The sequence below is a fragment of the Poecilia latipinna genome, unplaced genomic scaffold, assembly GCF_001443285.1.
Source record: "Poecilia latipinna isolate Pla-1442-1.1 unplaced genomic scaffold, P_latipinna-1.0 Scaffold5150, whole genome shotgun sequence".
Classification (NCBI taxonomy): Eukaryota; Metazoa; Chordata; class Actinopteri; order Cyprinodontiformes; family Poeciliidae; genus Poecilia; species Poecilia latipinna.
The window spans coordinates 1-14314 of NW_015117766.1; the positions used below are offsets into that span (position 1 = coordinate 1).

General features: G+C 41.6%; 1 protein-coding gene across 1 annotated transcript; it reads right to left on the bottom strand.

Moving 5' to 3' along the window:
- Positions 1–115: 115 nt before the first annotated feature.
- LOC106943325 (triple functional domain protein-like) lies at positions 116–14142 on the bottom strand (the record flags this gene model as incomplete). The annotated part of the gene is made up of 21 exons (XM_015026635.1): positions 13828–14142; positions 12609–12800; positions 12106–12275; positions 10030–10204; positions 9435–9630; positions 7694–7860; positions 7487–7606; positions 7209–7400; positions 6355–6504; positions 6159–6273; positions 4972–5087; positions 4713–4835; positions 4438–4632; positions 3467–3585; positions 2834–2900; positions 2635–2744; positions 1914–1983; positions 1741–1830; positions 1556–1648; positions 1357–1468; positions 116–365 (listed from the first exon to the last, which is right to left on the bottom strand). Coding segments are annotated over exons 1-21 (3122 nt in total), but the record flags the coding sequence as incomplete, so codon positions are not given.
- Positions 14143–14314: the final 172 nt, after the last annotated feature.

Here is a 14314-nt window from a genome sequence, read left to right on the forward strand (position 1 = left end):
AGTTTTCAAGTTAGTAGCTCAAAATCAAAACAAAACTATTATATATATATAAATCTATGTGTGTACACATATCAACCACCTCTGCTTCAAGTGTTGTTTTCCCTTTGATTGTAACAGCAGAGATGGAGGAACAAAAGCTGAAAGCTCTGTGTGGATCCGTCCTCCTGTACTTACAAACAGCTTGCTCTTGTAGATGTATTTGCTCCTGCCGTTGGAATCCTTAACCTCCTTGCTGAACACCAGAGACATCTCGAAGAGGAAGAGGTGGCGCTCTCGGCCTTTACGGATCAAAGTCTTGGGATCCCAGACCTGGAAGGAGTCCTGGAGGATGAGCTCGCCCTGAGACTCTATGTTCTCATCGAATCCTGGAGGAAAAACGGTAAATTTGAACAGAGAGACTTCTTAAAATCTAATCAGTATTTTGTCAAAAACGTTTTTTCTTTCATACTTCGCTTTCGATCTCCTCAACTTTTTTTAATCTCATTGAAAGTTTGATGCATTTATTTTTATTTTGTAATAGATTTGCGTTAACTAGAGGTTTTCTTGAGGTGGAACACATTTCTTTGCAAAATAGTTTGGACTCCAAATCAGATTAAATCAGGAACATTGTGAACAGTCAGTTTCAAGTCTTGCCAAATATTCTCTATTTTACGCGTTAGTTCTGTCATAAAAAATAAAGCTTTGACTAATAAATAACTCTCAGCCTTAATCTCAAGATTTTTTTAAGTCTCTTTGGTTACCTTCACACAGAAGGCAAATGCAACCCAAACGATTTTTTTTTTTTTTACCAAAATGCGACCAACATCTGACTTTTCACAGTAGTCTGAACGGCCCAGTTCCAGCCTTTACTCCCCCAAAAGAATCAGAAACTTTCATATATGGCACTAAATCAGGTTCATATCCAAATGACTTCAAAGTGTCTGAACGTCGCATGTCGCATTTTATCTGACTTTTATGTCATTGATGTGAGACATGCGTCGTAATTCTGCATCAGAAGAAGACAAACTGGACATAAACAATGGCTGAAAATGAAATTATAATTCTGAAACTTTGAAAGTAGTCTGTGTCAGTGAAGCTAATTGCATCACAAGCCCATCACTCTTATCTCTGACTTCTCGTCCAGACTTCCACAAAATGCTGTTGCTATTAGATGTGTTTTCTTTCTATTAGCTTCCTTTACGTTGCTGTGATTTTGTGATAACACTATCGGCTCCCGTTGCTGAATAAACTTTAAAATCAATCCATTTTCACTTTCCTTCAGACATAAAATAGTTTAGCTTTAACAAGTTAGATATTATTGGCCAAGTAACAATTAGCAGATCTAGATCCACAGTCCAACCACTGTGTGGCGCTCACCTTCCAGCATGGAAAGATGCATGGCATCATTTGCCTTCTTGGGAACGTTGAGCATCACCTCCAGGCCGTCTTTAATCTCTCCTTTCCCTTCTTCGCAACACGTCAGGAGCTCCTAAACAGACAAGCGGACAGGAAATCAGCAGAAGCGCCATGGAGACCCTTGAATGCAGCGGCTGTGAGGTGCGGTGAGATGTGCGACCTTCAGCAGAAGCTGATACTTGGTGATTCTCTGCACCGGCTTGATCAGATAGGAGGAGATGGAGTTGGCCAGCCGGTGCCGTTGCTGGATTTCCTGTCACCAGACAGAAAAAGGTTGGGTAAGTTCTGTTCATACGCAGCCCATGAAACCTTCCCGGTGTGGCCGTCGCTAGCGGTGCTACTCACGTCAAAGTAGTTCCCAGCATGCTCCAATATGAGCTGCGTGGAGTCGGGTTTGTTCTTGCAGTAGTTCACGTACATCTGGAACTTGTCGGCCTTAAAGAGCAGAGAAATGTTACAGATGGATGCGGTTCTGTTTAGGGTCTGGTGACATAATGCTAACACCTGATGATACGTACCCAAGTGACAAAGCAGTGGCCAACATCTTCTGGAAGCTGCTCATACTTCTCCAACTCTTTGAGAAAGATGCTGGAATAAATTTAGGAGTGTGAGATGAAAACGTAAAATAAAAGTAAAAAAAAAAAACTACTTTATTACATGGAGATAACTGCATAAAAATAGTTTAAATAACTGCTAAAAGTGATATGAAAAACTATGTGCATCCTATTATAGGGTAGTAGTAGGAGTCACATATTGTCGAAGAGCAATTTCTGCCCATTGTTCATTACAAAATTCCTTCAGTTCACTGATGTTTGCAGGCGTTTATTTATACTGAGCTTTATTAGGTCACAACTACAGTAACTAAAATGTCTGGACTTTATTTTCTTTTTCAGCTGATCGTTGCAGATTTTCTGAGTGTTGATGATTATCTTGCAGTTTACGTCATATTTCACACTTTAATACTGTTATATACAAAAATTCATGTCGGGCATGTTGCATATCCACCATGCTTAACATTTTCCAAAAAAACACACAGCTGTGTATTATAAACAGGAAAAAAAATATTACTGAGAAAGGGACAGGTTAATAAAATATCTGTTCTTCTTCCTGCTCCCTTTGCACATGTGCATAACGTGTCGTAAGAGAACGAGTTTATGAATCAATAATGAAATTTGTTAATAACCTGATTGATTGATTAAACTAAACAATGCTCTTTGCCTTTCAATGGGCGTGTCTTACTTATGGTGGAATTCGTAGAGGTCCTGCATGTTCCCAAAAATGATGTGCTCCTTGTTGATGATTCCTGGGGGAATCTCCTCCACGCCGCTGGTCATCTCCCACAGGTACGTCTGCGTGAACAGCAGAGAGGAAAGGCCACAGTTACCATATTTTCCAGATGTTTCCAGACGTTTGGTGCGCGTCTCGGAGGTTTTCTTACGTCCATGCATTCCCGCAGGTCTCGCACATACGTTTTCTCCGTCTGAATCAGCTCGGCCATGATGAACCTAGACACACACACAAAAAAACACACACACAGGCACAAGTTGGCAGCTTGTCATACTGTCCTCATTCAAGCGGTGAATAATCAATAGCTCCTTCTCAGCTTGTCAGCGTTGTCCATTTACTGCAGTGAATAATGAAAGCCTTATGGGGCCATTAAACTCGGTCATAAACCTGCCAGGAGTGACATAAATTATGCTGCTGATTTGTGGCACGAGGCTGAAGTGACACAGTCCCCCTCCGCCCAGCGCAGCAGAGAGAAGCCGAACAGACGGAGATGTTTAAAGTCCATCATGCCTTCACATTTACATTAAACTCCCTTATTCAGCGTTGACAAGAACAATGACGGATCAGTTTGGAGCTCGTCCTCTGGAAACAGCGCCGGGCTTCTTGTTCGCCTAATTCAATTAACTCGGCAGTAAATCTTTGGTTTTCTGAAGGGAAAGCGCTGACTTGTTATCGTTTCCTTATTATGTAAAGTAAACGCAGTCCTGACTGCATTCATAAAGCAGGCTGCTTTTAATCTGCTGATGCTCCGAACGGCGTGGCAAACAGGAAGCGGCTCACGTACTCCTTCCTGCGCGTCGACTTGCGTTTCTCCTCGTTCGGCTCGTGCGCGGCGGCGTCCCTGAGTTTGATCTCTGACCCCGGAGGAGTGGCTGGGATGATGTCCAGCTGAAGGTCCTTGCTCTAGAAAGGAGGGACACTCAAAGATTAGAGGGCGTACTGAGGCATCATGGGAGTGAATTAGGTTTTAACTGGGGATGGATGATATGGGGGAATAATAAAATCTGACTTGTTTTCATGCCAGATCAGATTTTGCTTTCTTGCATGTTTTCTAAATAATTACAAATGACAGAAAATAATTTTGACAAGTGGTTTTTACTCCCTTCTGTGAGTTTACAACCAAATATTAGGACCAGGCAATGAGAATTTAGTTTAATCATGAGAATATAGTGATGTTATTAAAAGAATAAAAAACTGAATTTTACCAGAAGTTTTGAAATTACAAGAAATTTATTTTAATGAGAAAAAAGCCTGGATAGATCATTTTCTTGTTTTTTTTTTTTTTTTATAAAACTCAGACTTACTTTATTGTCATTGCACAAAGACACAACAGTGAATTTGGCAACAAAATGTCATTGCCTGGCTGCACAAAAAATAAATCTGACTTTAAATACATGTAGATATATAAAATTGTTACTGGGGAAAGTAAGAAAAAAATATTAGGACCTTTTTCTCGTATTATTTAGACTGTATTGATGCAACATCATAGCTTTCTCACAGAAAAGGAAAACAAAAGAAATGACCCTTATAATTTGTCGTAGAGTTGACCTGAATTCAAAGTTTAAATGAACAGAAGCTGCTAGTCAAACAAGATGGCCGCCCTGGGCGTCATGACATCACTCTGAACTATGGAAACCCAAGGAGTGAAAGGGTGAAAAAACAAATCCAGATTAAATTTTCAAATGCCAAAAATCTGACTAATGGCTCAAACAGATTCATCGTCCAGCCCTGATTTTAAGCATCGATCACCCGTACCGCCTTGTTGGAGTCTGACGGGATGCCCAGGGCTTTCTCCAGGCTGCTGCGGTACTTGTCCATGCGCAGGGAGAAATCTCTGTAGCGTTTGTCCACGGCCGTCACCCACTTCTTAATCTCCGCCGCGTGGCTGTGGCCTTTCTCGCAGAATCCGTCGGCCAGCTGGATTAGCAGCTTCACGCGCTCCTTGGTTTGCTTTAGAAGGAGAGCAGAGTGAGTTTAATATTCAAATCTGCAGAAGATGACATTAAATCTGTGTTGTTGCGACCTCTGACCCTGGCTGTGATGTGGAAGTCCTCGTGCTCCTTCAGGAGTTCCTGCGTGTGATGGATGCTGGAGCCGGTGGATGTGTGTGTAGACAGGTAAAACTCCCCGGTGTCATGAATCCACTCCAAAGCCTAGACACACACACACACACACACACACACATTTGTTTGACACTGTTACGTGTCTCTGTGTGTCCTCTCCCTCTGAATAAACCACAGCATTCCCGTCAGGCTTCCAGGTTTCTGTCTCTGGATGTGTTTGCTGTACCTGCTTGGCGCTGCGTTCAAACACCACGTACTGCTGACACTGGTCCAGCCGCCGCTTCCTCATGGTCCAGAAATGCAGGACTCTGTTTTCTCGCTGCAGCAGCTCGTTCAGGATGTCTGAACACAAAACAAACAGGAAGGATTTCAGTGGAGACGTTTAACTCTGTGACGGCCGAGTTAAATCAGAAAGATTTTAGAAGTAGTGTAAATTATTTCACTTTTTATACGTATCCACATGTGAATAATACATAAATCAATTGTATTCATTTTTACAGTTCTTCCACTTAGGAACCCCGAGTCTCCATGAATAATTAACTTAACAAATCTCTATTTGATTGTTTTAAAAATGTAATCTTGCTCATCTATACCCAGTGTTAATTATACATTTTTGTATTAATAATTGAACTGGCTTTCTGTTTAGGCTGACTAAGACATCTTTGTATTCGTGCTTTCACCGAAATAAATAAATAACTTCCAACGCTGCATCCAAAAAGCCAGCCAATGTGACCTACATCTGTCTTTTTCACAACAGTCTGAACAACTAGATGACTATCTTTTCACCCTCAAAAAAAATCTGAATTGTGCTCCTTCTGCTGTTCTGAATGAGAAATGAATACAACTGCTTTCAAGGCGTCTGCAGTCTGAAAGGTCATGTTGCATTTTATCTGACTTTTACGTCATTCATGTGAGACATGCGTCATAATTCTGCACCAGAAGAAGACAAATTGAACGTAATCAGTGGCTGAGAATTATAATTATAAAATTCTGAAAGACGTCTGTGTCACTGAGCTGCATCACATCCCAATCCCACCACGACTGGCTCCGACTTCGCATCCAAACTGATTTTTCTATAGAAGTTGATGCTCCACATGAGGCCATCGCTGTTAGTTGTGTTTTCCTTTTATTATCTTCCTTTGTCTTGTTATGATCTTGTGATACTGTCAGCTGCCAATGCTGAATAAACTTTAAAATCATGTTATCCACTATTATTTGTATAAACTGTCCGCTGCTGTGTGACGATGTTCTGAGTCACGTTGGGGATGTAAATCATTCACACACAAGTCTAAATTCAGTCACAACCTCTAATAGTATGAACGACCAGGCAAAAAATGAAAACTGGATTTGAGCATCAGAACCTGCTGTATGAACGCAGCCTCAGCTCCCTTCAGTAAATTATCCATCACTTACTTTTAACCTGTTGTTCCGGCGCCTTGACGTGGCTCAGCATCCCCGGCATGTTGACGCTGTTTCTGTGCATGTACTTCAGGAAGACGTCCGCGTTTCTTCTGGCCAGAGTGCAAGCCTGGCAGAAACGTCAGAAAAGTCAGAGCAGAAGTGTGACCAAAGACTTGGTTTGGTTTCATTTTCACAGGACGCATCGCACCTTGAGGAACGCCTCCTTCTGTTCCAGGTGCTTGCTGATCATGGGGGTCACATGGTCTGTCTCACAGTTGGGTCCCAGCTTGTCAGCTCCTCCGCACCAGTCCTCCTCCCTCTTGTACTCCTGCTCCAGGCTCTCCAGCACGCTGCACACCTGAACACAAAGTCAGTCAGAGACACAGAGCAGTGCTTTAAATGGACAGAAACAGCAGCTGGGCTTCATGTTTTAACATCTTATTTATACGTTTACAGTATTAGGGGTTTTTTTTATAGGATACTGTTTTGTAGGTACAATGCAGGACTAGAAAAGTAAAAAAAAGGAAAAAGAAAGATGAAGAGAAAAACAACAGAAAGAGAGAAAGAAATAGAAAAAGAGAGAAAGAAAGAGAGAAACAAATTAAAGAAAATGACAGAAAGAAAGGAAGAACAAAATAAAGAGAAAGATAATACAGAAATAAAAAGAATAAGAAAAAACAGGGAAAAAAATTACAATTTTTTAGCAACACATTTTTTTTCAATTAATAAAAATTATGACATCAGTATTTTACACCCTAGGAGACATTAACATAAACAGCTAACTGTCCATAAACTACCAAAATCAACATTGTTGAAAAGCACAGAAAGAAAAACTCAGTCAGGTTATTCATCAATAACCAAACCAAACAGAAACCAGATGTTTATTGTTTTTAACCATCAAAGTCATAAACATTTTTTGTGTCAACTTTTTCCTCTGCAGTGTTTTTTATCTAATTTCTCCAAACATAAATTGAAATTTCTTTTTTGTCCTTTTAAAAAGATGCAACAATTTCCTCTTTGTAGAAAGACAAATAAAGAAAAAAGTGTGACCGGGTCTCCTACCTGTTCAGACGTTTTGTAGAAAGCCACGGAGGCGTTGACCAGCTTCAGTCGGTCCTCCATCTTCAGCATGAGCTGCTGCCAGTGGGAAGCCACGTTCTCTGCACAGTCTCTGATCAGGTCCATGTCGTAGTGGTTGGCCTGCAGCAGAGCCTCCGCCTTCTGCTGGACCTGCAGGGCGCTCTGGTGGGTCTTCTGCAGAGGGACGAGATGAGAAGAGGAGGCTTCAGTCAAATCTGAGCAGAAAACTGGAATAATGGGAAAATCCAGTATGGCTTTACCTCAATGGCGTGCTGGAACTGTTCGTGTTCCCGCTGCAGTTGCTCCGCCTCCTGCAGGGAGCTGGCCGTGATTAGACCGGCGTTAAGCATCGATTCACCGTTTCGGATCCAGCCCAGAACCTGAGGCGGCAAAAACAAAGCCTAAGCCTTCATTTGCATCTCTTTAAAACTCTGCCGGCATGACGCAGCCGTGTGTGCGAGTCCGACCTGCTTGACTTCAGCCTGCAGGTGCCTCAGCTGGACGCACTGCTCCAGGTGCCGGCGGTGCTGCTCTGCTGCCAGGTCCAGCTCCCGCTGCTTCTCATGGAGGAACTCCAGCAAGTCCTGAACCCGCGTGGCCATGTCCACGTCGCGATCGCACAGTAACTCCACGCCTGCACAGAGACGGGACAGTCGCATTACCCTCCAATGAGATGACCTGACTACCAGGCCACACTTGTAAAAAAGGCTTGTAAAAACTGTAAAAAAAAACTTGAAATTATTTGGCATGTAACAGTACTCAGTATAAAAACCTACAATGTGCTTAAAACTCTGATCTAAGATGGTCTGAAGATCAGAGAAGCTTTTAACTTGCTCTTTTTTACAACACTTTTGGAAAAAAATAAAATAAAATTGTTTCTGTTTTCAAACTGAGTCTTGTTATACCAACTGAAAAGTTGTAGAAAATCAGAGTGAGGAAATTATCTGAATAAAAACATTAAAAAAATGTATTTTTTTTTTAAATTCACATCTGTAAACCTGAAGATGATCAAAATGACTAATATTCTCTTTATATATTTTCTGTGTTCACTGCATGTTGCATAATGCAGCCTCTCCTTGCGTGCGCTCACACACAGCACCTATTAGCATTTAGGTTCACAGGTGAGTTATTATGGTTGGTGAGTGGGAGCCTCTCATCACCAACTCTGAGTGAATCTGACCCGGGACACCTACACAAGAAAACTAATAGAGCCAACACAGAAATCAGTAGCAACACGGAGCTGAACATGAGCTGCAGCCTGATGTGGTGGGCAAACACTCAAACACACAATGTGGGGCAGCAAATAAATAAGAAGGGAAAAGAATTTTAAAAAATAATAACTTTACAGACACGTTTCAATGTAATATGTGTAATTCCTGTTCCCAGCTCCCTGCTGGAGGGCAAAAACCTGTTCACAGAAAATGATGTGCTAAAGAAAAAGGGACGTAGTGCTTAGCTACTTATTGTCAACACAATGACAACCAGATAACGAGGTCTGATGATGTCACATTTCACAGGTCAGGAAAAAGTGTTAATTTAAACAAATACAGAGGGAGAGGGAAGAAGGTCAGATATGCTAACTTGACTTTGACAACCTTAACATGCAGTTGTGCTACAGAATTTGGTTTGTTTCTGTTTAGTTAAAAAAAATAAGCCGACTCACATACCAACTCTGGCAGATCATCAGTGGAGCTGATGTTTAAATTAGCTAATCAGCCACAGCTGCGTTCAGACATCACTTATTAAGAATCACAAAATAAATATCAAGCCTGAAGACGCGATACTGTAATGGACTGAATGTTCTGTTTGTTGTGTGGGAAATGTTTGTGGGTTTTTATTGTTGAATCTTGATGTACTAATGGAGCTGTTGTAAATCAGTTGCTGTGGCAACAGGTCTGTGTGTAGTGTAGAAAGCATGAGAAAAAAAAAAATTGTTGATTTGAGTTCAACAGTTTTTCTGCATTATTTCCCCTTTCCTGTGGCGCACTGCACTAAATTAATAATCTCTCCATCTTCAGGTTTCACTTAGGTAACAGAATAGTCCTGCTGCGGCAGATTGTCTATGGATAGCAAGTAAAGGAATCGTCTTTTTGCCCTCCAGCGTTGGGCACACGGGTGACAATTCTGGATGCTGACAACACGCAACATGTCTATAATCTATCAAAGACCTGAGGTTTTTTACAGGTGTGAATGCAGGCGGGAGCTCACCTGACGCCTGGACTTCGTTGACGTATTGCAGCAGCTCCTGCCCCTGGTGGATGACGTCAAACGTCAGGTTGTTCATGGTCAGGGCCTTGTCGGCGTGGTGCTGGAGCCGCTGCTCAGCCAGCGTCAAGTCCTCCGTGTCAAAGTCGCTCTTCTGACCCGTCAGCTCCTCGTTCCACGACTCCAAGTCTGAGATGATCTGACGAAGGATTACGAAAAAGTTAAGACGCTATGAAAGAAGAAATCTCATTCCAATGCACTGCAAGTTAAACATGTTTACAATCTTCCTTTTTTTTTTTAATCTTGAAGTAAAAATTTTTATATTTTTGTACAGTTTTAGTTGTCGTTCTTTTACCAAATGGTTTTTTTTTTGTCTGTATGCACCGATTAATGATTAAATCGCTAAATTAGATGATGACTTTTTCAATAAACGATTAATCACAATTAATCGTTTCAGGCAAGCTGATGAGTCTTGGGATTTTAACTGCTAACTCCAAACACTACAATGCGCCCTTGTGACATCAAAAAATCAATCTCCAACCTTTTTAAAAACATGTAATATTATTCACAGCACACAGTTTCACCATGCCTCCCTTACATCAATGGCGTCTCTCTCGAAGATGCGCAGCTGGAGGAAGAGATCCAGCTTGATCTTCCTCTCCTGGAAGAGCTCCTCCATCTGAGCCTGGGCCTCGTCCAGCTGCTGGAGGACGCTCTCGATGTGGTTGATGGAGCTGTTGTGGGGCGTCTTGTTGCTGGAGATGGCAGAGTCCCTGGAAGAAAAAACGTTCGCAATTAAGCCATAATCTGCAGAGTGCAGCTCTGAGGAGCTATAAAAGATCCTGCAGGGCATCATGCCAGTCAGGGTGAGCTGCTCTGGAAAGTGCTGTGCTGGTATAAAATACTGCGGCAGCACCAGCATGGAAAAGAAGCGTTAAAAAATAAAAAGAGTCTAAAACTATCTCTAATTTGCTAATCGGCTTTTTACTTGAAATATAAATCCACAAGTGGTTTCACAAAAAGGCTAATTATGATGAGGTGGTGTTGGTGGAGAACATGTTGTGCACTCCAACAGCTCAGTCCTACACGCAGAAGGTGTGTGAAGCTACAGTTCCCTCTCGGAGAGAGAAAGAGAGAGAGGAAGAGAGCGGCGCACAATTAGACACACGTTTATAAAAGTGGTCTTATGTAAGAACCCGCTGCGGAGCCAAGTCGCCAGGGAGAGGGTGGCGAGCACAAAGAGAAAAGAGGGAGTGAGGAGAGGCACTGGAACATCCTCTGCATAAAAATAAAGCTGGACAGCCACATCCACCTCTCTCACACCGCCTCTCATCATCGCCGCTTGCCGTTTTTGGGCTTAATGCACTTCATTAACGTCTTCTAGGGAGATTTCTCTTAGCGTATATTTAGCTTTGTTGAGTGTTGACACGTTTATTCCAAATTACAAATCCACTCCTGCCTGAATTAGAGCTACGATGAAGAAGACGAGCATCAAAGACGGCTGTTTGTTGTACTCTGGTTTACTCTGGTAAACGGTGTCTAAACTTTGCAGCCGAGACAGTTTTGCACTCAGACCTGAACCTTCAGAGACACATAAAGACAGTTATAAAGTCAGCCTTTTATCACCTGAACAGAAGAATATCCAAGATTAAAGGACTAATGTCTAGATGTAGATGACATAGAGCACTTTGAACTGCCTAGTCGTTGAAATTTGCTACACAAATAACCTTGACCTGACTTAGCAAGTTATAAAAAACACATGATATTATTACTGTTGAATATTACATTTATAATATTGCTTACATTTACACCATGTTTTTCCTCACTTGCCTATTTGATTCCATTATCACATTGTTAAAAATTACCTTCAGAGAGCTTCAGTATCTATAAATATGTTATCAAGTGCAGGAAAAATCCAATGAACTAGTTGAACATAAAAACAGGCAGAGTAAATTATAACAACCTGCCAGATATTGTGCTAAAGAAGTCCTATGCAACCACAATTTTGCACATTGTGCTATTCTACTAAACATAAAAATAGAGATAGAATCAAATGGTTTAGCTTAAAACACATCGAAATGTTTAAATGGCCCAGTCACAGTCTTGACCTTACGCAAGCTGAGAAGAATCTGTGAAAAGATTTAAAACGTGATGCTTACAGAAGCTCTTCATCTAATGTGACTCTGCAAGAATTATTTCATAAAGAAGAAATATTAAGTCTCTAGATGTCAAAAGCTGCGAGAAACTTGAAAAGACTTGAAAGAGTAAATGGGGCAAAAAGTGATTCTACTTTAATATTGTTTAAGAAGGACTGAATGTGAAAACCTGGTAAATATTTTTAGTCAAATATTTTGAAAACCAAAAGTCAGTAACCAAACTCTCAATAAAAAGCCTTCAATTGTGTAGTTGCAATGTGACAAAATGTAAAAAAAGTGTGGGGAAATATAAAATAACTGTCCTCTTATCACTTTTACAGTACACTTACTGTTCTCCTTTCCATCTCTACAAGTATAGAAAGAAAGACATCAAAATGTGTCATGAAGAGATAAAAATGAAAGAGAGTCATCACTTCGTATCTTTGACTCAGACTTGCCTCAGAGTACAGACAGGTAGAGAGAAACTGGGGGGGAAAACATGATGAATAATCTCAAGTATTTGGCCCGCCTCTCTGCACCTGAGCTGCTGGATGAGGTCCTCGCCCTCCTTGATGACGTTGACGGTGACCTGCAGCGTGGTCTGCTGCTGCTGGCCGAAGCGCTTGATCAGATCCTGGACGGCCTCCACGGACTCGGCGTAGACGTCGTCCAGCAGCTCCTTCTGCAGTTCCTCCAGCCACGTCCACAGCTGGAGACGGAGGCAGACGTCAGCCTAGGCAGCAGCTTTTGTCTCATTACGAACGACCCTGTGTTTGGTTTTTATCATCCGAGTAACCGCACAGTAAATCATAGTATTTATAAACGTAAAGCTGGATATCTATGCACAAAACCGACCCTACAGACATACCTCCGCTAAAGTATTTATTTATATTTCTCTGACTAATTGGACTGAACATGTAATGTACTCCACGCTTCATTTCAACAGGTAATTTTGTTCCCTCCCTCAGAGAGCTCTCATCTCATCGGTACAGGCACACAGCCCACCATCCACTTCAGCGCTGTGTCACCGTCCCCTGCCCACCTCTTTGACGTGCGTGTGGAAGGCGACAGACATGTCCAGCAAGACTTTGCGCTGCTCCACGCGGCGGACAAAGTCTTGGATCCTGTCTTCAAGCTGGTGGGCGGCCTGGTAGATCTCCTCCGGGTCGCACTCTCCCGTCTGGGCCAGCTGCTCGGCCGCCTCCAAGAGCTTATCCGCATTGGTGTAAGTGTTCTACGGAGAGACGGAGACGGAGAGAGAGGTGGGTTTCAACAAGGGGGCAGCGTGAAGCGAGCGAAACGTCTGTTATGAAAGAGACGGAGGCACCGAGGAGCAAAGTGAAAAGCAGGATATGCAGATGATGATGATGATGAAGAGGAAGAGAGAGATGTTGAGGCAACAAACAGAAACAGGAGGCAGAGTATCAAGAGGCTGATTTTACAGAAGATTTTTTTTTTTATTGAATTCATTGAGATTTTAAATCCAAAGAAAGTAATTAAACTCTTTAGATTTTTGTTTTAATAAAACTAATAACTAGATTAATAATTGTTATTTCCTTCAAGTGTTTTGAGGCATTTTAACTGTCAGATGTCATTCTATGTAGCTTTTTACCTCTAGTTTTAATACAGTTTGCTTTATTTTTTTAGACAAAAAGCAAATCACAAGTTAAAATATTTCTCAAAGTAATATGGTAGAAAGTTTTTATCAGGTGGTTCAAAGATCTAAACTCTGTCTTAAGGCGTTCAGGTTTAAATTTATGGTCTTATAGTTAAATATTGTAAATTGAAAAAATGTTTTTTAGAAAAATGTAACAAGTGCTTATGTCAGCAGTTCAATTTAATTCAACTCTTAGATTTTGTAGATTTTAGCATTTTTGTGAATAACTTTACCAGTATGGAGGTCTATTCTGGGAGCATAAAACTGGAGAAAAATACTGAAATTACTGAAAAAATAACTTTTAGGGTACTGTAATCCCTAATAAAACTTCCAATTTGAGTTCATTAAAGTTATTTATTCACATTATTTGCATCCATTTTCATCTCACCAGCTGATGTCGGGATTTATATTTAATTTTATGCCAACCAAATGTAGAAAAACTCACAGAAGCCTGCTTTTAATGCAAACAGGTTCCATTTTATTTCTAAAATAAAAGCAACAATAACAGTTGAGTAATATTCCTGGCTTGCAGATGTTTAGATGTTTAAGGTGAACAGTTAGCGTTGCAGAGCGTCTCTGTGTTAGTTATAATCCAGACACAGACCTGAGCCACTTCCTCGAAGTCCTCGTGGCGTTTCTGCAGCGCTCGGGCTCGGTGGAGGGACTTTCCCACGCCCGTGTGTTTGCTGAGGAAGGCCTCGCCGTGGTTTTCTATCCAGTCCAAAACCTGGGAGGGAAAAAAATCCACCAGATTCACCAAGGAGCCAGGAGCGACTGAACAAGGGGCGACCACCAGGGGGCGCGCTGTGAAAGCGGAGCTGCAGAGTGGTGGAACTGTTAAGATGCGAAGTAAAGTCGTGTTCTGTGAAAAAAACAAACTCTGAGCCTTGCTCCCGTCCTGCATTCAGTCACGATGTGAATGGAGGAACACCATCTGCACGGACATATGACCCAGTTCGGTTACCGCAGCAACAGTTGCCATGTCAACACACTCGGAAGCAGCCACGGGGTTTGTTTGTTTCTTTCTTTTTTTTTTTTTTTTTTTTTTTTTCGGGCGGGAACTTTTTTTTAATTTTTGGCCCCCGGGGGAA